Source organism: Sander lucioperca, chromosome 12 (genome assembly GCF_008315115.2).
Source record: "Sander lucioperca isolate FBNREF2018 chromosome 12, SLUC_FBN_1.2, whole genome shotgun sequence".
NCBI lineage: Eukaryota > Metazoa > Chordata > Actinopteri > Perciformes > Percidae > Sander > Sander lucioperca.
The window spans coordinates 36,725,547-36,751,219 of NC_050184.1; the positions used below are offsets into that span (position 1 = coordinate 36,725,547).

Here is a 25,673-nt window from a genome sequence, read left to right on the forward strand (position 1 = left end):
ATGGTCGTGCCACAGAGGACCTAGTGTGGGCTCCTGCTGGGACCACATTTAATCAAAGGCTTCTTGGCCAGCTTATCAAAGCGAATACTTTCCAGCAATCTTCTCTGCCTCAGCCCCCTCTGCTCCCCAGACTTTCAGTCCAGTTCAGTCTCTGTTACATTCAAGCCCAGAGACTCCTGATAATGTGAATTCAAAGGGATAATGCACACAACTGCAAACTTAAGACAAAAGTAGTGTGTATACACAACTGCATGGATGCCATAAGCATGTATTCATTGCCTTTTTACTCAGCAAGCCTGGACTGTCTTATGACACTTCTACATTTTTCTGTGTTGGTCAATGTGTCCCAGTGATAAGATCACAACTCCTTGCCCAGGCTTGGGACAGGATGCAGCCATGTTCAGGCCTGACTGGAAACAACGATGGCATGACACAGGAAATGCAAGGCATCTGCCTTGGCGATACATTGACACAGGAAGCAGACACAAACGCAGATACAGCAGCTGAGATACTATAATAGAAAATACTAAACTGCTCTTCTGAGTCCCTTCAATCAATACAATCTCTTTCATGTGATTCTGCTTAACATTATAATGAAAGTTTTTAATTGACTAATATCATGATTCCCCTTTTAGTCTACTAACTGCCCCAAAAGAGCCCTCAACATCCTAGAAGAGGTCTTTTAATAGCCACGGGAGGCCCATATCAGTAAATAAGATAAGCTTTATTTTTCCTCAGGGTAATATTATCAAGCAATTCCAGTCATTGAGACTATTCCAGTGCCAGCTTTCTGTGGTAGAGTCTATCTGTGTCCTGGATGCCAGACTGAGAGCATTGCAGAGTTTCACAGGCAAACCATTAGTCTTAACAGCTGGCATGCAGCAGTAGGTTTAGCTTTACATGTTATTGCCTATGATAACATTGCACTCACCAAGGTAATTACTGGGATTTTGGAATGGGAGCGGCAATATTACTAAAAAGAAGTCACACGATCATACGGGTTTTAAACAAACCCGTAGGTGAGCCAAAGTTATTTGGAAGAGAAAATATAGGCGTACATTATCACCTAACTTTTAGAAACATCCATCGCAGACCGACTTCTTGGCTGAACTTTGACCTGCAGCACTTGCAGTAGTTATGGGTGCACTCACCTTCGGTTTTACCTCCAAATACATTGGGTTAAATAATATATTTACAATAAATGTCTTGAGAGCTTGGATTCATTGCTCCATTGTAGCAATGGCATCCCTTTTTCAGATCTCAGATATCAACTTGGTGGGTAAAACCCAAGACAGAATAAAGCAGAATTATCCTTTTAATTCCAGGCTAAGTAATCTGTCTGGGATCAAATCACAGGCACAAGAAGTTCAGATAAAACTCTGGTTGGGCTGAAAATTTGTCATTGAAATGAAAAGGTTGCCCAGTTGTATGATACTGGCCCTGTAGTGCTAAATGTCTGGTAGGGTCACAGTGACATTACACTTCTATCCCATTCACTTATATTGAAGCATGTACCTGCATCACAGCACAGCATCACATAATGTTTCCATATTTTGTTGAATGGAAACATTATGTGACCGTACCTTTACACTGACACACACATTGTGACATTATCTTTAGACTGTTAGCCATGCAGGCAGCCCAATCATATATTTAACATCATCACAGTTATTCTCAACTGTGTCACCTGTTTTTAACGCTTCTATATTCTCTCTCACTCTTGACTCCCCCTGTGCCTCGGTACTGACAGGTGTGTAGATTTATCAACCTTATGTCAAGGCTGTAATGCATGTCAGCCTGAGCTCTGGTTGCCAAATGGCAACAACCCTGAGAATAGCGGATAAACCGCACTCTGATTACATACACAAACATGCATGCAAATGCACACACACACACACACAAACACACACACACACACACACACGCACACGCACGCACACACACACACACACACACACACACACACACACACACACAAAGAGCATGGAGGTACATAGAGAGGACCAAGACTGTGTGTGAGTTGACTTTAACATCTAAAATCCATCTTGGACTGAGAGAAAAAAAAGAAGAGCTGTGAGATGGTGAGAAGAAGGAGTCACATGGATGGATGAAGGGGAGAGAGAAATGTATAGGGTTACCTAGAAACCTGGCAGGCATGTTTATAAGCAGATCTTAATCTGAGCAGAAAGAACCGCGTTCCTCATAATTCATCATCATTACTCGCCCCACCTGCCACATCCTTCTGACTACCTCCCTCCTGCTTCTTGCCTCTGATACATGCTTCTGTCTGTGGGGATCTAGCTAGAGACCCCACCAACAACTGCCCTACAACATTCACCTTAGGGTGGTCCGGGTGTCAGCCATACGATCTGTTTTGCACACATATTCACATGTACATACCTGCAGGCTAGGATCGGACCCCCTCAGTGCCCCCTGGGCTTACCTATCACCTGTCTGGTAAAACCCGCAATATGTTAGCGAGCCTTTCTACGCTGTCACTCACTGTTAGTGACCAGAAAGTGCATGCAAACATACAAGTGTGTGTGTGTAGTGGGATCAGTTTACCCCCCCCCCAGGGCCAGTAAAACCTGGGTCATTTTTTCCCTGGAGGTTGGACGGGAAGTCTGGTCGAGGTCAGGGGTCATAACGTTTAGGTGTATCAACAAAGAACCTTCAGCACCATGAACGACCACCACTGATCCGTCGCCTATTGACACCTCCTAAAAAGTAACGGCTTGCTCATGTAGCTAAGTTCTTTATTTATTTAAAAGAACACCATCTCTGCTGGATTAAAAATCTGGCCTACAGTGTAGCTCTGAGTTTTCGTTGTCCGGTAATTACCGGTCATTGACCGGAAAAAAAATTATGAGGAAAATTCTGATTGTCTCCAGTCAGAATGACCGGTGGGAATAATTCCCTCTGCACAATTGGAATTGTGTTAAAATAGCAATTTTTTTAAATGACTAACATAATAATTTTATGAGCCAATTTGTTTGTACTGTAGATTGTACTGTTTTATTTCCTCTGCCTAGCAAGTGGAAAATAGGCCTATTTTAATTCAGATCGGCACAATGTTATGTACATTGATTTAATTATTTTGGCCTCTCTGCCTGTAGCAAGTGGCCTACATTTCAATAAAAATAGAATAAATCTACATCCCTTGATGATATTATTCCTTATATAGCCTGCCTATCAATTGTTTTAAGCGCAATAAACACGGAAAATATTTGACCAGAACTTTTCCCATTTGACCGGTAAAACAAAACCTTGCAGGTCACATGACCGGCACAATTTTTTTTTTCTAGCGGAAACACTAGTGTAACTGCCTTCAGTGTCAACTCTTCTATTGATCTTTCGCTCTGCCTCTATCATTGGGAGGGTGTCAGCCATTAGATATTAGGTGGTGCAGCTTTGATGGTAACAGGTTTGAGTTGGGAGGCTGTGTGAGCAGTAGGAGGTGCAGATTTATTAGGGAACACAGACTAATATTTACGTGACCTGCCAGGACCCGAGGGGTGTAGAGACAGAGAGGGAGAGAAAGTATAAGTATGAATTGCAGCATCTGCATTAAGGGGAAAAGGGGATTACGACACTAAACAGTTATCTCCTGAGACCTACAGCAAAAACTGCCCCCTTTGCCCTGTCATTTCCTATAATGGTTCAAAGCAACTCATTTTGATAGCAACCCCCCTATAATACCACAGCAAGAACTGAAAGTTCTATTTTCCAAGTAATTTAAAAATACTGGTCAACTGGCAACTGGTTGCCAAATCAATTATTTGATCTGGCAAGTTGCTGAGTAAAAGAATACAACTGGAATTTTTCTAACAATTCCCCTTTATTGGCAGAGGAGTATTACACACTCATTGTTGCATGTAAAACATTTCCAGCGCTTCTATAATTGCTCCAACAACTGACACATACAATCACATGCAGGTTGACCTCAATGAATTTTCTGTGAGTAGAATGCTTGTGTGACTTGACACAGCATTAATTTGTCATCCCTAATTCATCTGTGATATAACTCACTTGATGGTAGGCCACAAGTCAAGCTTAGCGTTGTTTAGCAGAATATTCTGCAGGTTTCAGCTAACAAACCGCCTCCATTACGCCAAAGGACAAAGAGTGGCGGTGTTGAGTCTTAGTCGGACATTTAAGTTAGTCGCGGTGAATTCTTCACCGTACAAGGTGTGGGCTGCGATGTGACGAGGTTTGTATATGCGTGTAACAGTGTGAGTGTGTTTATCTCCCTCCTTGTGTGGGAATTTACAGACACACCTCGCAAGGCACAAACAACAGTGACCTGGAGAAATAGTCGAAATTCCACCAACATACCAGGGGGTTTGGGCTGACAATACACACTGACACGCACACGCACGCACGCACGCACACACACACACACACACACACACACACACACACACACACAATGGGAGACAGAGGTGTGGGAAACATTAGAGATACAGGGTCAGGGTCAAATTGTGTAGGCCTCACAGACATAGATACCAGTGAGTGATACCAGCTGACACACACTGATGCTGACACTAACAGTGATACCATGGCTACCTGAGTGACATTGATAGATATAGCGCTGAGCCATCCCAGCGTGCACACACAATCAAACCAAAACTCAGCTCATCCCTGGGACTTTTAATAAGCATATGCTGCGCCAATTGGGTTGTACGCTCTGTCTCCTCAAATCAGAAAATTTGTGTACCAGACGCAACTTTAAAGGGTCTAAAAATTTTATGAAAAATAACATAAGACATAGCTTCTTAAGTGGGTAAAAGGTGAAAGCATCTACTGGAGTGTCTACATGAACTCAAACATGTTCACAACTGTGTGTTTATTGTTGCTTAGAGTGGAGAAGACGTGTTTACCACATCACTGGAGCCAACGTCCCACTCCCAGTCTCCTAGACTCCTCACCTTGAAAAACACAAACCACTAGAGATACACACAAATTTACTGGTATAAAGAAACCCAAACTCACTTCACACAAACAAACGCTCTCCATGTGGAATGTGGGAGACTGTCTTGTTTGTGTTTTGAGGTGCAGTTTTCTCCAATGTTCATTTTCCTGCTTATCTTCCCGGAATATACTGTATATTCTTGTTGGCACTAAGATTAGCCCAGGCATAGAATTATAGAAATTTGGGATTATCTTTAACTTCATATGTCTTTTTCACAGTCAGTCTGTTGATGCCTACAGTCCAGTGCAACAGTAACAAGCCTCTTCACTACCCCTGACTGGGCTTCACCTTCTACCAGCACTGAGACAGCTGATCGAGAGCAAGGACACAGTACAGTAGCCTCAGTCGCTCAGTAAACAGTGGTAAACAAAGCAAGCGCTCGGCATGAAATGGAGGAATACTGTGCACAAAACATTTACACAGAGCTGCCACGGGAACAATATCATTTCAGTTTTACAATAAAGTGCTCGTGTAACAAAAACAACAGAAGGAAACTCATCTGTCCCTCTCTCTGTTCAGGGTTACTTGCTTATGCTTCGGCCTCCCACTCTCTGTAAGGAGATAATTCAATCAAGTCTAATAGAGCTTTCACACAGGCTTAACCCAGCTTTGATACTAATGCTACAACATCCAAATCCGGAGTCTGATCTCATATATCTAGAATTTTATTCTATTACATGTCAATAGATGACATGTTTTACTGTTATTGTTAATATCTGGACTTTGTTAACACATATTTGTATTTCAACTGGCTACTTCAAATTAGAGAAATTTGAAGTGACCAGGGACAAACCACACATTGTTTTGGCAATATCAGTAACTCCAGTAACTCTAGCCAACTACGGATAATGTTCTGATTCACCTCAGACTGGAAAACTGCTCCTCTCAAGCAGAGACTGTGGGGGCAGGCAGCAGCACCAACTTCACTGTACTAGGTGTACATTATAGATCATACATACATACAGTACACACGCATGTACACTATATGCAAACACCCATTTACGCCAGGTGCACACCCATACATACAGAGGTTGTGAAAACATCACTCTTGTATGTTGCGTAGTCTAACGAAACCCCTTGTGCAGGAAAAAGCACACTAAAACTAGTGTGTCATGTGTGTGTGTGTGTGTGTGTGTGTGTGTGTGTGTGTGTGTGTGTGTGTGTGTGTGTGTGTGTGTGTGTGTGTGTCAAGTACGCCGGGGCAGCATGATTTTAATCTCACTAGTCACAGTACTACAACGATGCACAAATCTTCATTATTGGCTTGGAGCTCTGTCTCTATCAAGTGTTTGAACCGGGATAGTTTAGGGGAGAGTAAACAACAGTCTAATGTGTTTATCAGACACTAAAGCACACACCAACAGCTGTTTACCACACAGAGAGCCAAGCCGCATACAACAACACAAGGAATATGTAATCTGACGGAGTTACACGCTGTAAGGAAAGGTAATGTTGAAGGGTTTCTTGGATTGGTTGGGGGAATCTGACAATATGGCCACCCTGAACAGGAGTAACCACCTGCCTGCAATGCACTCTCTCACCCTATAGTTTAGAGGCAAAGTGGGAGAGTGAGGGAGAAAGAAGGAAAGTTGTGTATGCTTGAAAAGCATCCTACTCGTAGTAAACAAATCAATAAACATGATTCCACTTCACAACAATACACCACGCCAGACTAAACAACATGCAGATATACATGTAGGAAAACCTATAGAAACAATCATTATGAGTATACATACTGTGCACACAAAAACCCACAGCAGATGTCATCACCAGGACTATCCATCACAGTATCTCAGTGATTAACTGATTATCAGTTCATTAGGTATTGTGATCTAGTCCTACAGTCCCTTTACAAATGATTAACGTTGGTAATGTTGCCCTTAAAAAGAGAGTTTAAGAAAGAGACTTTGTATGGATGAATTACTAAAACCAATGTAAAATACAAATGAGAGCTCAATTACAGGAATAATACATATGCTATATACTTTACAGGAGGATGACAACAATATAAAGCAGCTACGCGTGAGGTCTTTGCCCATGGGACAAACACAAATAGATGAAATACTGCAACTTGCCTATTTGTCCTCACAAAGAAACAACAAGGAGCATCACCAAATGTGGTCTGACGCACTTTGCATGCTACATTGGCTGGCTCTAGCATTAACTATTTAGGTTTGCACATCTTCTGATGTGTCAACATTGTTTGTGTGTCTTGGCCAAATGTATGCGTGTTTCAAAATTCCCTGGAATAGAAACTTTATCCTTACTTTATGCATCCTTGTGTCCATGTTCCTTTGTTCTCCGAGTCATGATCTGAAAATAAATAAAAATAGAAGATACAAAAAAAGAAAATAGTTAGACATGAGAATTAGATGAGACAGTTGATCCCACTGTCATGCCCGTGCGATAAATATGAAGCTGCTGCCAGCAGTAGCCTGTTAGCTTAGCACAAAGACTGAAGAGGGAAACAGCTAGCTAGCTGTGCAAAGGCAACAAAATCAACCTACCAGCACCTCTAAAGCTCAACAATTAACACCTTATATCTTGTTTGTTTAAAACATACAAAAACGGAAGTGCAAAACGACACGTTGTGGTTTTTGCGTGGGTTTACTTTCTTGGCTGGGCACAGTAACCTCCTGGAGTCTCTGCTGGTTATGGAGACAACAAGACCCCACGTAAAACCATGTAACGTTTCTACACTTCATTTTTTTGAACAGATTAAACACACAAGATTATCATAGAATAGCATTTCATGTGCTATTTAATCTCGTTTGTTTTATCTCATGTGCTACTTTTAGTGTTTGTTTATATTATGTGTGTGTCCATAGTGGAGCTGGACAGTTGCAGTATTTCAAACATCTATTTGTGTTTGTCCCTGGCAGACCTCACGCATTGCTGCTTGCAAATATATATATTTTCATCCTTGTGTAACTCTGATTTGCATTTTAGATTGTTATTAGTAATTCAGAGCCATCTCTCCCTGATAGTGTCTTTATTGTCCACTCAGAATAAGCGGTATCTTTGGCGGTGGCATCAATATCTCTGTCAACATCATAACCATCACTATCAACTGTCCAGTCCTCACACACACGATCATTACCTTGTGTATCATGCAACACTCTGCCAACTGTAAGGAAGATGTATAGTTGAGGGGGTCTAGTGTGGGACTGAGCCCAGAAGAGAGAGGCCTCTCTGGTGTGAGGAGGGCTGGATGAGTGTGACTCTCAGCCCTGTCTGGATCCAGGAAAGAGTGAGATGCGAGAAGGGATGGTAGGAGATAAGTCCACTTCAGCAAGCTCAATGGGACACTTCAGTACAGGCACAGCTCTCACCCTGAGCACTGTCTGTCTGCCTGTCATGACAGAGAGAGAAAGGGACTTTGATAAATTCAATTTAGATTAATATGCTTCATTGATTGATTGATTCACAAAGTCCAATTGAAAAACTACTCACTTTAGTCAGTCATAACTAAAGTGATGCATTTTTTGGTCTGGCTAGTACAAAATACACAATAATGATGCGATATCAGCATCTAACAAAGGTAACGTCACTGAGGCCAGTTCATCAATGTATGTGTGTCTGAGCATGTATGTGTGTGCGTGCAGGCACAGTGACAGAGACAGATTGGGTGTCTGAGAGGGACAGATAGCCTTACAGCCAACCTCCACTCACTCATTGAGTGAGATAAAGAGGAACACACACACACACACACACACACACTCCTCCACTGGCATCCAACCAATCGTGTTGAGAAATAACTCAACCCTTAACATGGACAAATAGGTGTGGATAAGGCCTGCGTTGGGTCTGCTGAAAATTGCCGATTCATCACAAATTTCAAACAAACAGATTAGAAGAAGACTGTTGTAGTATTCAAATGGATTTATAGGATTTGCCCGTGTATACACTCCGCCGTGCTGTGTGAGATTCGCAAGGGTATTGCGAGTACTAGAGTGTGCGAGGGTGCCAAAACAGTGACAGGCCATTCTTCTGCAAACAGCTTTTCAACAAACTCTTATCTCTCTTTTGCTCTCCCCTCATCCATTCCCTTGTTTCTTCCTCTCCTGGAAGAAATGCCCTTTGATTACATTTCCATCACAAATATATGTGCTACATTTGTCAGAAAGGCAAAGTTATAATAGGACCTTTTAACTAGCTATCAACAGTGCATCACCAGAAAACTGGACACAGTTATGTGCTGATGCTTCTATGGAAAAGCAGTGGTATGGGTTTGAGTGTGTGTGCCAGTGTGTATGTGGGAGGGGTGGTCCTGTGTTTCCAAGTGACCTCAGTGGCCCAGGCTGCCTGTCTATTAGAGCAGGGGCTATTAGACCATCAGAAAGTGGGAGCATCCCCTCTTGCCATATTGATAAGATCAAGGCATTCCGACGGCCAGAGCAGTCATTACCCTGCTCTCTAGCCCATAATGTCCCTCCATTAAAACACCATGTTGCCATGGAAATGCAGCTGCGGCCGTTTAAGTCATTTCTTGGCTCTGCTGTGTCTCTGGGTCATTGACACACAACACACAATGCATCGACATGTCGTCAGATAAACAGTTACACATGCACACACTCGGGTCATAGCCGCCAGGACAGCGAGATGATCACTGACACTGAGTCACTGTCGGCGTGGCAGGGCTGAGAGAGAGATGATCGTACAGTAAGACAATCTGGACGGCTGAGTCATCATGCACTCTGACAGCATTCAGCTTCAAACACAAACATGGGTAGGCAGACAGATAGGAGGCTGACAGGAACACACACACACACACACACACACACACACACACACACACACACACATGCACACAGCATTAAAACTGATCAGGATAAACAAACACCTCTGGTTGTTCTGCAGATTTTGTGTCAAACAAACGCGACCCCCTGTTCCTCTAATCCTCATTTGGCCACTTGCAAACTTTCTTCAGAGTCATCAGTAGACACCTCCTACGCTCAGATAGACATACACACAACCTAACCCTTCTTAAACCATGAAACTCCTAACCAGCATAAAGACTTAACAAACCATCTAGTGTTGCTCCTGAGGAACTATTGTGTACGTTGTACAACACCTAATTTAGCCCCTGTACGTTGCACTTTATATATATATATATATATATATATATATATATTTAATATGATGTCATTTTTATTTGTATGCACCTACTAACAGATTTCTGCACAGCACAGCTTGATTGTACTTTTGCAATGACAATAAAAAATTCTTAAAATATATATCATAATAACTATCATGGTAACAATCCTGTCCCCATGAAATCTTCCCTCTGCTTACTGTTTAATGTCACAACATAAAACACATTGAATCTGATTTGACAGGTTAACGTCTTCTATTTTTTTCAAGTTACTGTATGAAGAGTGAAGAGACCAAATTGAATCAATTAACTTAACTTAATTCATATAGCACCTTTCAAGACTGCAAACAAATTACCTGACAAATAAATTACCTGAAAATATTGCAGGCTACCATCATGTAGAGCTTGCTAAAGATGTAGACGGTCTAAATCTTTGAAATGAAAGTAGGTCTACAGTAGACCTACTTTCATTTCAGAAATTTAGCCAAAACAGTCTGCTTTAACACACTGAGCAAAACGTTGTCTGCGTTGCCCCCTAGTGGCCAAAGTTAAAATACAAAAAAACTAAACTAAACTAAAACATGAGGCAAACATAAACCAGCTGTTTCAGACTCATTCGCCATCATAGTTCCTTCCTTTAATGCCATCAGGACCAGAATTCAAATTAATTTCTTGTGTTTTTTTTACGCCCTATCTCATGGGGAGATGCAACCAATGCAACCAATTGTTGCTGTGGTCCCTGCTGTGCCTGAGCCTCTTAGCCACTTTGAGTCAATCTTATTAATAACTCAAAGACATACATGAAAATAAACTTTATACATTTCCTTGCGTTATTTACTACTGTATCCCTTTATTCATTTAATACATCCATGCTGTATATAGGCAATAGGTGTCTCTACGGATGGTCGATATTATTAATAACAGACACAATAGGTAATAAGTGATTACTAATGTCCTATACATATTACAATAAGAAGGGAATTTTTTAACAAGTGGAAAGATGATGGATCGAATATTTAAAGGTAGACTACTCCCAATCAGAGAGCTTTAAACATTATGGCTTTCTATTGGAAGGAACAGAAAGAAAGAGCTCTAGCGCTAGTGTTTCAATTCATACTTAGCAACTGTTTTAAATAGTGAGGGTAATTGAAATGTAACGTAGGTATACATTTAAAAAATACTGTTAAAAAGATATCCCTTACCTAAATATACTATATCTTTATTTTGAGAAAGTTTCTCATTATTTTGAGATAATAAGTATTATTTTAAGATACAAACGTTAGCTAAGTCATTATTTTAAGAAAGTTTCTCATTATAATGACTTAGCTAGCTAGCTAGCTAAAGTATCTTTTTTCCCATCAAATTCGCGCATACCTTTGCGACTCCTAACCGTTCTCTGACTACATCCATGCTCCTAACCATAAACTAAAACTACTCGTAAGTAAACATCAACATAACTACTGTTGAAATTATACAAGCTGCAGTTGCTAGGATACACTCAAACCGGAATTCTGTTTATCTTTGAATCAAATCTTTAACTTCAAATTACTTTTCCCCAGTCTCCCGTGGTGCTGCTACGTTATGTTCTCCGCCAATAAAGTAAGTTAATGCTATACCGATATAACGTTATGTTTGCTACATAGTAGGGCTATATTACTGCCGTTTTCTGTGGTTAAGGTCAAGTTTAGCTAAAGTTGAAGTTGTTTAAGGGCTAACGTTAGTAGGCAAAGTTAACATGCTATCTATTTATAAATATGAACTAGCTATAACTAAACTAGCTAGCTAGCTAAATGTTAACTTAACGTTACACTTAAACTGTTGAAACTAAATCACTGACTAAACCGGGCAGTTAGGCTATACTTACCATACACCCAGTTATTTTATGTTGTTTATTAACACTAGCTTCACTCTTTCTGCCTCATCGGTGCCAAGCTCAAATGCCTTACGTTAGCTTTCTTCCTGTGCCGCCTAGCGGAATGCGTGTAGAAACTAGCTAGCTAGCTAGCAAACTAACTAACTAGCTACCTTAACATTACTTGACTTGAGAAATATTTGTAACGTACAATGAGAGTGAAGTATCACATTATGTTCAGGCCTGATACCACAACTTGCATTAATTCCATAACTCTTTTTAAAAGTGGATGCATTTAAATGGATAAATGTAGGCCTATGTGTATACTAGTTAAGGCTAATACTATTTTTAAATCTATTTATTACTATTATGTTCAGTCATTTTTTTGTTTTCTGTGCTGGAGTAAGGTGCACTGACAGCAGGGTCAGAGAAACCTATGCATAAGTGGACAACATTATTTTTGGGGGTGCTCTTGGTTAGAGGCTCTAATTAGGTGTTTTGATGAAAGGTTTAACATCACATATAACACAGGCCTATAAAAGCCAGAACCTAGGGGATCATATTACTGAAGGAATGGTAATGCCAGCACATAGGAATGAGTGACTTTGCTATAATCACAACTTATCGTTACTGCAGATAGTAGGTTAATGGTCCTTTCTGGTTCTTTTTTTTTCCCAGTACCATCAGGACCAAATTAGCTTACTCCTCTGCAAATGCAGCAAGCAGCTGCAGATGTCGCCTGCAGCTGTCCATTCTGTCCAGAATGCAGGACCAGGAAAATCTGGTTACTTGAATGGGCCACAAAATAAATTCAATGATGAAGCACAGATGGCTCAGCAGGCCCACCAAAATATTCAAGCTCGTCTGAAAATGGCAAAGCTATTTCAGCAATACAGGTGAGAAAATCTTCAATTAGAATTCTTAAGCTCAGACAGATTCAAAGCTGTAATTACTGATATTTAAATATTCAGCTTTCATGACATTATATGAACAAAGTTTAAATAAATAAATTAATTTAAGTTCAAATTATCTTTTTCTAAATGTATTTAAAGTGTGCACAGGCAGAATATCACAGCGCTGAAACCTGATTGGTGTAATGTGAATTTTTAAAACTTTAAATTTTACTATTTACATGCCCAGATGAAGTATAGTGTTGGTTACAAGAAAAATATCAATAATAGAAACAATATGATCATTAGCTCTACAGTACCAAGCTTCTGGCTTTCTCACAGTGCAACACTTTGCCACTTCCTTTCCGCTTTGCTTACATTCCTCTACTGATATCCTTGTGTTTTCTTTTGCTAAATGTTATGGACAGCAGATCCTGGATACTTATAAATCTGTGGGACATTAATTTATAAAAGACACAGAAGGCTACAACCATCATTTTTATGAGAATGATACCTCTTTACCATGGACTTGTACAGTTGACAAGAGAATGCTAACACACGGCTAACTAACACCAACAAGACTATTAAGAAATAGGTGCAAGGTCTAAGAATAAATCATTTTCCTGGGAAATGGGATGAAAAATGACAGGAAGAGCCCAGTGCCCTGAGATTTGCCATGCTACTGTTTGGCCTGCACTGCCATCCAGGCAAGGTGCCGACCCTTGTGCTTAGTAGGACACAGCTGTGGACAGCTGCAAAAAGAAGAATTGGCAACAAACCTCCCCAACAAGCAATGTACAACTTGAGAACAGATTTGCACCACTGTTGCAGGACCATGGATCTCCATCAGATGACCTGTACGTATATCCTCTCATCCTCAGACAGCAGGGTGACAGTAATCCTTAAAGCAAAAGCCTACAGGGAAAGCTAATGGCTGGGCCTCAAACTCTGATTGTGGGTGACTTTGCTGTTAAACAGTAAAGGCATGAGCATTAAGAACTGTGACATGACAGAAAGAATCCCACATATTCTGGCTGCATATCCAACTGTGAAAAACATTATAGTGCACATTCTGTAGGGACCACTGAGAGTGTGAAAGAGCAATCAGAAGTACTAAAACAACTCTTTACTGATCAGTCAAGTGATGACAAGACTCAGCTCCCTAAATACTGAGGTGTTTATCAGTGGCCCTCTACCACCAGTCAGAAGAGGAGTTAAGAGATTCAGCAAGTTGTTGACTCTGAACACCTGGCTATCAACTTTATGTACCGTCCATACAGTGAGTGCACTTTATTGACAAATTGAAGTGTTTCTAGGATTATAGACATCTTTTAGGGCAGATGGTAACCTGAAATCAGAAGTAAAACTGTCTCCAAAGCATTTTACTTCCTGCGTCACTAATCTGCTCCCTCCACCAAGGACAAGAGACGAGATGAATCAATACAACGACAAGACATAACAGGCCAGAAACCTTGAAGGGGAGCCCCCTTAGCCCCCGCCTGAAGAGAGTTTAATACCCCCTCCTCGACAGCTTCAAAATTATCCTCTGTCTCCCCAGCCTGATAAAAGCACAGCACATCCATTACCACAACTGATTGTGTGCAAAATACAGCAGACTTTTACTGATATCTGTTGAGTCCAGTCCACAAGGACAATGGCACTCATGAATGTTCCCAGGACAAGCCAGGACCCAGTGTGCCACTAGCTTTTTCTATTCCTATCTTGATATGCAATAGAAAGTGAATGGTGCACCCTGCTCAGTCATCAAATACAACTAATCTGTTAACATATTCCATGCCATGTTCAGTCTGCTCAACCTGGCTGTATAATAGTAGCACTGCTCCATTTCCACACCCAGTTCTCGTTAAGTCAGCCCCTCCAAACCTTTTTTATGAATGTTTCTCGGCCTGAAAGGAAAGGTGTTGCTGCTATATTTAAAGAGTAATTTCAATGCAAGCAGTTATCATGTGGTGATTTTGCCTCCTTTGAATGCCTTTGCACTGCGTTGATGAGCACACTAAAAATCCTGCTGTGAAGAATGTACAGACATCCAAGGTCCTCTACAAGTTTTGTTGACAACTTCACTGCTCTGTCCAAAAGACAAAATTGCAGGAATTATGTGGTCTATTTAAAACTTTTCATCTGTTCTCTCTGTCTCTCTACTTTTTTTATTAACATCTTCCCTGTCTGAAAGCACATTTATGGTTTGTTATAAGCTGATATGAGTTATTTGAAAATTATGAAAAAGGAATAAAAAAAATAAATTCAGTTCAGTAAAAATGTTCTAACAGCTCCCATCAACTGTTAGACAGACATACAGTACTGATGTGGTTAAGGGCTGTGAAGACTGAATGGTTTCTTTCTCAACCTTTATTGTGCGTCTGCTCCTCTGCTGTGCTTGCTGGTGTTTACACTGATTCTACCTCTGCAGCCTGTATTTCTAGTATTTGTTTAGGGATAGTGGCCACACACCCTAAACCCTCAAGTGTAATCAAAACTTTGCAACAGAAGTACTGTACGTGTTTGGCACGTCCACATTATGTAAAATATTTGTTATATTACTTGTTGTTCAACATCACAGGGCTCAGCTGATCTCCAATAAACATGTCACCGTAACCTCAGACCCTCCGTCAAAGGAGGAGAAGATCTACCTCACTGTGTATGAAAACAAGGTGAGACTAAGAGGACTAAGAAGCCGTGCTTTTTAATGACCAAGCTGAGAAATCTGTGAGATTATTTATTAATATGGTATTATTATGTTGTAGGTAGCAAAGAGTCTTGTGTGTGTGTGTGTGTGTGTGTGTGTGTGTGTGTGTGTGTGTGTGTGTGTGTGTGTGTGTGTGTGTGTGTGTGTGTGTGTGTGTGTGTGTGTGTGTGTGTGTGTGTGTGGATATGCATTTGCTCATGACTGACAATTTACATACATGTCCTGCCCAACAGAAAGTTGTGCCACTCACTGTGAAGAACTGTGGTGTCAAAACGGTGAATTTAACTTTTTGGACTTTTGACCTCGTGAAGAACATTTTCACTGTCAGAGACTGTCATGGAAACCTTATCCAGACTATGAAGCGACTCCCTCTTGGACCAGGTATGACGAAGACACACACAATCATAGTCCCCACATTGTGGATATACACAAGGAGTAAAAAAAAAACAGCACAATTGGTGAATGTGACAAAACAAAGGCTCAAAAAATGTGCATAGAAAATTAAAAATGGAAAAAACTGTTATAGAACGAGAGACAACAACTTTGAACTGTAGTCATAGTGAAGTAGTTTTGCAATTTTGCATAATTAAAGTATGTGTCATATTCTATCCAGTTGAGACAAGTCAGTGTTAATATCTGTTCAGTGCCTTTGCAAATTCCTCCAGTCATGTGTTAGGTTAGGCTAAGCACAGGCACAGACAATGAAAATGTTAATTCCAACAAGTACTATAGAAATATGACTATTATTTTGATTTCATATTATCTAATAAATGGAAAAAGACACATTTTTAGATTGTCTCCAGCTTTGAAATATATAATTGTATTCATTACTGCATAATGTACCTGTTTATACCTAATTTCATCACATTTTTGCCTCCTATGCTCTTTCTAGGAGAGTCATACAAACTCAAGGTCCATTTCGACTCTGAGCATGCAGGCTTCTATGAACAGTTACTGGTCTTTCAAGTTGAATCACGGCAGCAGTCCTCAGATAAATTTGAGATTATGCGTATCTTAGAAGTCATACATTGGACATCTTTTAGTGAAGAGCCCCTCCCTACAGCTACAACCTCAGTGAGCGACCTCCAAACAATGAATTGGACACCTGCTAAAGGGTATAACAAGTTATTATCATGTAATACTCATGTTATTTATGTTAGTATGTTGATGAAATTAGTGTATGAAATCATCAAGTACAGTATATGTATTTATTTATTACAGATTTAAGAATTTTAATACCTTCTCTGATGGCCTTTTTCAGACAAAGATCAAATGTACAGAAATGACCATTAAAGGTTGAATGTAAAAGAGTTTTATATTGTGTTCTGGCACCCCTCTGACAGTGTTCATTCACATGGAACACTGTGTCACTCATCCCAATTCACATCCGGCAGATTGCAATACGTATTGGTCAGTAGTATTATTATTAGTCATCAAAGTTATTACTGTCCTGTGTTCTGTCTTTGGTTTTCCACTCCAGTGTTGGATTGACGTGGCTTAAGCTTGTGGTGCCTTTGAAGGCTTATCCGATGCCCGACAATATGAAAGACCCCAAGAAAGCTGACAAGTATGTATTTTTACGTGCACATACACCCTAAATTGGATGTGAACATAATTTGTACCAGATTTTATTTAGTGTATTAAGGTTCACCCAGCATTGTGGCAAATTGTAAATAGTGAGCTTCATTAACAACTAAACATGTGTCAGGGCAATATATTACATGATCAATGTCTTTATTATTCAAGTAAAGGAAAAAGTGTCTATCATTAAATAATGACTCATCTAGTAGTCTCAGTCCACCTTAAGCAAAGAGCTGGAAATGTTACATAAACAGTGGGTGGAATTACTACATCTCAGGCTAACTTGCCTAGGCTGATCTGTAGTAAGTAAAAGGCAACAGAAAATGCCACAATGAGCCATACACTTTCAAGGCAGGAAACATGTCTGCTGTGCCTGTAGAAGTTATTAAATTTTGTATATGTCACTGGGATCTCTTTAGGGAACTGGAAAAGATGCCTCTGAACTGGGGGACCTACTGCCGGAGGTTCCAAACGCTGCTGCATGTGGAGGAGCTCCAGCTGAAGACAGATATTGAGAAATTCAACCGGAATGCCACTATGTTTAGACACAAAAGCAACGCATTCCTTCTCATTCTGCAGGTGATGTGCCTCACACACACACAATAAAACATAAAGACTGACAACTGCTATTGTTTTGGCCGAAGCTTTCACCACAACAACTCAGAATGAAACCGTAATTACACATACATTTTTTTTCTCACCAGCTTGCAGGTGTCTATAAGAACTCACCAATGATGCTGTTTGGGAACAATGTGCTGGTGACTCCTTTAAACCAGCCAGGAGTTTTTGAAAATGAAGTGTACAATGGCTGGGTCCATCATGTGGATGCGGAGCATGTCTACCTGCAATTCAGTGAAGAGTAAGAACAGTCAGTTGTTTAAAAACAAGAATGGGTCAAATGGGATTCAATGATGAATCCCTGAAGACGCAGCCACAAAGATTATTTTCATTGTTTGGTGGCGTATTTGTCCAATTAAGTCAAAATGCATCTTTGCATTGCTGTAGATTAAAATCAACTAAATAATGAGCTAGATCTGTATAACTGCATGCTTCTCTAAGCACCTAACTACCACACATAATTACATGTACATCTGAATGCAGGTTCCTGAATTGTTTCAAGGAAGGCACGAGGTACCGATTTAACTTCTATCTCGGCCGTATGCCCCTGCGTATCCAGCATAGAGCAGTACAGCTGGCATACACGAGCAGACTGAAGGAGGTGCTGTTCCCTACTGGACGATTTTCTTCTCACCATTCACATCTACACAGGTCAGACTACCTTAAGGTCAAGAATCCAGGGAAAACATTGAAAACGTGATACAGACAAGGTCATACTTAAGTACTGTGTGTGCCTTTTATCCCATCTGTCCCTAAAATTCAGTTTTCTCTGTGCATGTAAACATACCTGCATGTTTTTCAGCTCTGAAATCATTCCTTTGCACACATTTCTCCCTGTCCTTAGACTGATAGAACTTGGGGACAACCCAGAGCAGCAAAAGGCGGTTCAACACATTGTAGCTGCTTCCGCAAAACCTGCCCCCTACCTGGTATTTGGTCCACCTGGCACAGGTAGTGTGTGTGTGTGTGTGTGTGTGTGTGTGTGTGTGTGTGTGTGTGTGTGTGTGTGTGTGTGTGTGTGTGTGTGTGCGCATCCTGATGCTTAAGTATTGATTTGTATCTACATTAATAATAAATAATGTATCTTTACATGTATTGGTCAGGCAAAACAGTGACTTTGGTGGAAGCCATCAAGCGGATAGTGGAAATGCAGCCCTCATGCAACATCCTGGTTTGCACTCCTTCCAACAGTGCAACTGATCATCTCTTTGAGAAGATTCTGGAAGGAAAGATAGGAGAGCACGAGGCGTATCGCTTGTTTGCCCTAAGCTGCCCTGTGAGAAATATTCCCCAAAATATAAAGGTCAGGATTCTTTTCATAAGAATACATCATACATAAACAAACCTGTCACATTTACCACACTCTCAAACAAGGATGGTTTATGAAGATCCACAAAGACATATCAGTACATAGTAGTTATGAAGTTCTCTACCCCCATCAAATATCATCAAATATCATTATTATTTTTGTTACTAAGTTTTTTAACTTTTAAGCAAGTAAATCCTGACAAACTTAATTTGGGCTCTGCATATCTATGTGTACTGTGTGTTTTTGTCTATATGTATGTATATGTTTTCTAGTCTTGCTGCAACCTGAACCGCAAAACAAACACACTTATGATGCCCCCTAAAGAGGAGCTGATGAAGTATAAGATCATGGCCACCACCCTGCTAACTGCAGGAAGGTACAGTACATTCTTACTCATGTGTTATAATTCTCTTTAAATAGACAATTTTCACAAAAGATGCATATGTTGACATTTTACAGTGTTGCCTGTATCACCCTCCTGGCTAACACAAGCAAAAGCTGAGCTGTAGTTCAATTTAGCATTATGTTGAGTGTAATCTTTTATACATTGAATGTTTTTCAAACTACATCAATTCAAATGACTTCAGATCCACTCGAAGTACAATTGTCAATTCAATGCAACTTTCTGTGCAGTAAATATTTACTTAGCAAGTCTGTTTCATGTGAACATGTCATTCCCTATTTAACACTTGTGCAGTTGTTCTTAGAGTGCCTTGTTTTGGGTCTGTTACGCTCACAGACACATTACATTACATTCATACAAGTTCCAGTTTACCTTAAAGCCCAGTTCAGCCCAGCTAAAACTTATACTTACTGCAACGTTCCAAAACGGTTTCGTCTTGTCGCAAATCTTTGGTCTGAACTGGGCTTAAGGCATTTGCTGTACCTTAATTAAACAAATCAGCCCTAGTAACACCATGGACAAAGTAGCACATGGGTGAGAAATGAACCCTAACCCTTCAATGCAAGAAAGTTAGAGAACCCTTTTATCAAAAACTGCAATTCCTTTACCTATATATTAATTTTGTCTCCCCCCCCTCTCTCTCTCTCTCTCTCTCCCCAGGCTAGTGACAGGAGGGATTCCTGTAGATCATTACACTTATATATTTGTGGATGAGGCAGGCCAGGCTACAGAAACAGAGTGTATCGTCCCTATAGCAGGTGACGAGCAAGCTGAGTTTGTTTAACATTACAGTATTTAATATTCTGTATGATGTGTGCCCTTAATGTTTCTGTTTGCTCCAAAGGTTTACTGAAAAAGAAATGCCAGGTAGTGCTAGCTGGAGACCCTAAACAGTTAGGCGCCATCATCACATCCAGAGTGGCAGAGAAACATGGCTTGGGTGAGCACTGTGTATATCTTTTTATATATAGGTCAAGTGTTTGATGTATCAAATGTTTATTTAATGCAAAATCAGAGAATAATAGTGAAAGTTGAAGCAACTAACTCAACAGATCCTGAACTAACGGATCACTTGCTCACTTAAGTACTGTCCATTTAATGCCTGTACCTAAGGAAGTTTAAAGACATGTATTCTGTGCAGGTGTGTCCCTGTTGGAGCGTCTGATGAACGATATCAGCCTTTACATGTCACATGAGACACACGGGTTCAACAACCGTTTTGTAACCAAATTACTGAGGAACTACAGGTGTAGTAGTTGTGATGCTTACATTTGTTGCTTTTTCTTCTTGCAATGTTACTTTTAAATAGGGTTGGGTATCGTTTGGGTTTGTTCCGATACCAGTCCTAAAACGATACTTTTCAAACGGTGCCGGTGCCTAAACTTTGCATTAATACTTAATATAAAGAAGAGCACGGCTTGTGTATTGCTAATGCCATATGGTCAAATTTAAATTATTTATTTAAAATGTAATAACAATTACTACGACAAAAAGAACCACTAGATGACAAAAGGGTATTTTACATAACATTGAATGCACCAACAGCCTCCCAACTGTAATTGAGCGTACCATTAAGGCCCATTTGTGTTGTTTCTCCGACCAATCTGAGAGCATCACCAGTGTCTATGGTGCAGCTACTCTCCAATGTTGGAATCCTTTCCATTGAAATACTGCCACACTTTACACTGTTTAGCTTTCAGCATTTTAACCATATTTAAGCCAGCTACTAGCTAACGGTAGGCTATCGTTACCTGCTGCGAAGTGTAATGTTAACTAGCGTCACATGCAGCGATGCTTCTGTTGCATCTGATCTCCGTTTCAGAGCACCAGATAGCAGGGCAGGCATATAAGTGGCACAAAAATGAGGCACCGAAATCTGCGTTGCTATTTGGCCCGGTCGTTTAGGAAAGGGTTTCGGTACACAACCCCACTTTTACACCCTCTCTGTGATACCTCCGTTCACTTGTCCATGCTTTGTCTAAACATGTCCCTGGTTCACTTTTATTTTTTTAATGGGCTTCTTTCCTCTTCACTCTCTAAGGTCCCATCCTGCAATTCTGAAAATTCCCAATGAGCTCTTTTATAATGGAGAACTTCAGCCTTATGCTCATAAAGAGAAATGCAATTCATACTGCAAATGGGAACGCCTGCCCAAGAAAGTAATGTCCACACACACACACACACACACACACACACACACACACAGGCAATCCTCTCTCTCCACCTCTATTCTAATTTGTTTCTCCTTGTCTCAGGGTTTCCCTTTGATCTTCCATGGAGTGGCAGGTACCGATGAACGTGACGCCAGCAGCCCCTCTGTTTACAACATGGCAGAGGTGGAGGTGTTGAAGGAATACTTAAAAACCCTCGTTGATCATCTTAAAAGAAAGGGTGTGACCAAAATTCAACCGAGAGAGATTGGCATCATTGCCCCATATAGAAAACAAGTGAGTATGTTAATACAATAATCCATGGATATATTATTAGACCTGGATATGGCACTGCAAGTCAGAGGCCGAGCGCCATACAACACAAAAATAATCCCAGATGGCGCAAAGTACATTTTCCCTATAGACGCAGTTATGAAAACACATATTTAAAACCGCTGACAGGACACCTCAACTGGCAAGCAAGGTCAATTATTATTAATAATTATTACTCTTTGTATAATAAAAAACATTAACGTGTCATATTTGCAACACTTTTCCAGAGCCTAGAAAAGTGGTTTTTATGTGATATCACCTCAGTGTAAAGTCTATGAGACAAAGAGACTAAGGCTTTTTACTGTACGTGCAGTGCAACTTTACTATGCAATCTATGCAGTTTTCATTTTAGCAATACAACACTGCTAACGTGATAGTTGCATATGTCACGGCATAACCACAACCCTGGAAAAACTTGATACTATCGTTACGTCTAGGGGCTTCCAGAGTTTTGGCTGCCAGTGCATTTGAGTCTACAGAGCTAAACACTCGGCTGGCCAGCCACAGGTAAAGTGGATGGGCCTATCTGTCGTCCTTTGGCTCCGTCCTCGATGCTCCGTTTACAGTTAATTTGTAGACATTTAAGATGCGGACAAATAACATTAACACAACTTAGGGAGGGGGAAGAGGATTCCTTCCTCATGACATTCAGAAACACATGTCCTTCCTCGACTGTTCCTCCTACAGCTCTGTGATGCAGGTAAGCCACACCCACTTCAGCCTCGCAACCAATAGGTGGATTGTGACTGGACACATATAGGTTTGAGTTTGATCAAACCCTGTAATGACCAACACTTCATCTGGTTAGGGTAATCCTGTTCATATCATCCTATTTTTGTGTGCTGACAGGTGGAGAAAATCCAGAATGCCCTTAAGACAGACAAAGATCTCATGAAGATAAACTTGGAAAACGTATTGGTATGGAGATAGAAAGTGATTTGTGGTTTGTTGCGAAACATGTTTGAGAGACATTTTTGAACTGCATTAATAAACAGACCTTGCATTTATATTTTTCATAGGTTGGTTCAGTGGAGCAGTTTCAGGGTAAAGAGTTCAACGTGATTCTGGTGTCTACGGTGCGCAGCAATCCCAAACTGACTGCACACATGCAAAGATTCACTATAGGCTTTGTTGATAATGAGAAGGTGAAAAACATTACACAAACACACAATAACTCAAGCAATATATGATGTTCATGCAAGATAGCCATAATAAATGAAACTACTAATGTCCACAATGGTCGAACCAGCAGATCAATTCACAGAAAACATTTATACATGCACACTAACTGAAACTATCTCCTCAGAGGTTCAACGTGGCAATGACACGAGCACGAGCCTTGCTGATTGTGGTTGGAGACCCAAGAGTCTTGAAAACTGACCAAATCTGGAACAAGTAAGGCATCCGTCTAATTCTCTTTTAGTGGAGAAGGATGGTTTGGACAAAAACACATCTAACACTGACTCATACACTGACTTCTCTTTTTAGATTCATCTATTACTGCCTCCAACAAGGGGCTTACCGTGGCATTATAGTCTCTGATGCAGAGGAAGAGGAAAGTCCATTGACTAATGTACACTCACCGAGCCTCTGGTAATATGCACATTCACACATACTCACACACACTTCGTCTTTCTTTTGTCCGAAAATTGTCTTGAAGACTAATGGATGTTTGGGTTGTCTTTCCACCTTTGATCTACACCCCACAGTGAAGAATGACTCAACAACAGCTGGACCCCTGTTGAAGGAACCAACAGACCTTGCATACTCATCTCTCTCAGCTCTAGTATTTAACATAAAAATAAAGAACTGGTTGAGAAATTGAGAACTAAGTGTGCAGTTGACTCAGGACAGACACAGGGCAGAACTGTCTATCTTAAACCCTATCATTATAATACAATTGTATTTTTTTTTTAAATTCTACAAACATTTTTAATGGTACATAAATAGAATTTGAGTGATACGTTTCCTATTAGATTGACTTTGTTAGTATCTCCGATCTAACAAATCTACCAACATCATTAGAGAGTTATGTTAAACTGGGCTATAGATATCTTTCATATTGTTCAGGCTGACCTAAAATGAACAAGATTGCTTCACAAAAATATAGACTGACTAATTTTAAGCCTAAAGAGTTTGCCACCCTACCCTGTTTCTAGGCTTCATCTAAGATTTCGCTAAGAAATTCAAATTAAAATATAATAATGGCAATTCAATTATCAGGTTTCCCAAGGGAATTTTAAAGAGAAGTTATGTTTCCATGGTAATAATCAGTGACACCTGCTGACAACTGGCAAACAGAGGAAAACATTACTCATGACTCACTGTATGGTTTGCTAATAAATGTGGAACAAGAAATGATAGGGGAATGTGGAAGATTGTTTCAATTTCAGTTGAACAATGATATGACTCAATATACTGTAGTTGAGTCAATAAATATTTGTATATCTGTAGTATTTCCCTCTTTTTATTTGTCTCACACCCAAATAATCGTTGGAATAATCACAAAGAGAAGTCTGATCATAAGTTTGTCAATAACTGCAATTATGAGCATCCTGTATGATTCAGAACAGAGTCACAACTCAGTGTGAGTTCATTTGTGTCATCGCCTTATTACGACTTAATGTCTTCATAGTCTATATCCACGACGTTCCACTTCCGGGATTGCTCTGGCGCCGCAGGAAATTCCACCGGATGCGTGTCTTTTCGCCAATGTCTGTTTCCTTCTGCTTTCTTTGTGTTGGAATTTTAAACTCTGCATAGGTGTGGCGGCGTAATTATCAACGACGATGTACACTGGCGACGGTGTAGTCTATGCACACGTTAGAGTCACACGACAGTCTCCTTCGGTAGGTTATCTGTGGCACAATCCACTCATCGTACAAGGGGATATTTGTCTTGGGCACAGTGCTTCACATAAAAAAACATCACAAAAACAACATGAAAACATCTTAAAACATAAGAGACATTTGAATATTGTAGGAATGTGTGCACTCAAAAATAAAGATTATAAGAGGGATTTCTAAATTTTTATTTTGCACAACTCCAAGATGAAATGTTTTATCCAGCCACATAAATCATATTAGCGTATGTACTATAATAGGGAAATAGTCCTCCTTGTGGACCACACAAGAGAGTTAAATTAGAATTATGATTGTTATTCATCTTAATTATGATTTTGCATAGGTCTTTTTAGGGTTAAGTGACTGAAATGCATCACACGCTTTTGGACACACATAACATTTACCATAACTACAAGTAATAAACACCACAATTACATTTGACAAACAAGACACGAGGAAAAGGGGAAACTGGTACACAAGGCTATAGTGAGTGAAGGTTTTGTAGACTACTTGCTTGCTATCTGGGGTGGCTTCTCATGGATACTGGAGTTAGATGTGTTCACAAACATGTGCTGGGGTGAGAAGAGTCTGGATCTGATGAGTATGTTGACCGGTCAGGATTTAAAAAGTTCCCATTGGAAGGCTCTCCTAGTTTCTTAACTGGTGAAACTGGCTCTTAGAGGTGTGTAATGATGTTCAATGATGATGATGGATCTTTATCCAAGTGGCACTAACAGCTCACACTGGGGTGTGATCTGGTCTTTAGGGATCCTTAAGGGATCAAAGGTTGTTTAGGTCAGTGGTCTGCTTTTTGTGACGATGTAGGAGAAAAGGGGTCTTCTTATCTCGATCGTTGCTGTTTGCAGGATTTTGTAAATCTGTGATGTCTTGTTGGCCAGTATTCCAGATGTGTTGAAGAA

General features: G+C 40.3%; 2 protein-coding genes across 5 annotated transcripts in view; one reads left to right on the forward strand and one right to left on the reverse strand.

Annotated features, from left to right (window-relative positions):
- fkbpl (FKBP prolyl isomerase like) overlaps window positions 1-12,033 on the reverse strand; it is a 53,125-nt gene extending 41,092 nt beyond the window's left edge. The window contains exons 1-3 of the mRNA XM_031311408.2: window positions 11,932-12,033; window positions 8,073-8,324; window positions 7,240-7,285 (exon numbers count right to left, since the gene is read on the reverse strand). The gene's annotated coding sequence lies outside the window, so the exon portion shown is untranslated. The remainder of the gene's footprint in view (window positions 1-7,239; window positions 7,286-8,072; window positions 8,325-11,931) is intronic.
- LOC116038413 (putative helicase mov-10-B.1) lies at window positions 11,482-23,853 on the forward strand. 4 transcript variants are annotated; one of them, XM_036008436.1, is made up of 23 exons: window positions 11,482-11,504; window positions 11,627-11,666; window positions 12,598-12,815; window positions 15,391-15,481; window positions 15,750-15,897; window positions 16,409-16,631; window positions 16,997-17,083; window positions 17,517-17,676; window positions 17,802-17,956; window positions 18,199-18,366; window positions 18,560-18,666; window positions 18,819-19,018; window positions 19,297-19,400; window positions 20,088-20,185; window positions 20,272-20,367; window positions 20,569-20,674; window positions 21,469-21,586; window positions 21,683-21,874; window positions 22,760-22,828; window positions 22,930-23,055; window positions 23,217-23,305; window positions 23,399-23,503; window positions 23,620-23,853. In XM_036008436.1, exons 2-23 carry the CDS (start codon window positions 11,649-11,651, stop codon window positions 23,627-23,629), a joined length of 2,688 nt encoding a protein of 895 aa, XP_035864329.1. In that variant the 5' UTR covers window positions 11,482-11,504; window positions 11,627-11,648; the 3' UTR covers window positions 23,630-23,853. The 4 variants fall into 4 exon arrangements, with proteins under 4 accessions (XP_035864329.1, XP_035864331.1, XP_035864328.1 ...); XM_036008438.1 differs by lacking the exon at window positions 11,482-11,504 and having other exon boundaries at window positions 11,540-11,666; window positions 18,819-18,991; XM_036008435.1 differs by lacking the exon at window positions 11,482-11,504 and having other exon boundaries at window positions 11,541-11,666.
- The last annotated feature ends 1,820 nt before the right edge of the window (window positions 23,854-25,673 follow it).

What these genes read in the sequence shown, in the direction of transcription:
- LOC116038413 (XM_036008436.1), top strand. An exon ending in AAGCTATTTCAGCAATACAG is followed by an intron (nt 12,816 to 15,390) that starts GTGAGAAAATCT and finishes TCAACATCACAG; the next exon opens with GGCTCAGCTGATCTCCAATA. An exon ending in AATTGGACACCTGCTAAAGG is followed by an intron (nt 16,632 to 16,996) that starts GTATAACAAGTT and finishes TTTCCACTCCAG; the next exon opens with TGTTGGATTGACGTGGCTTA.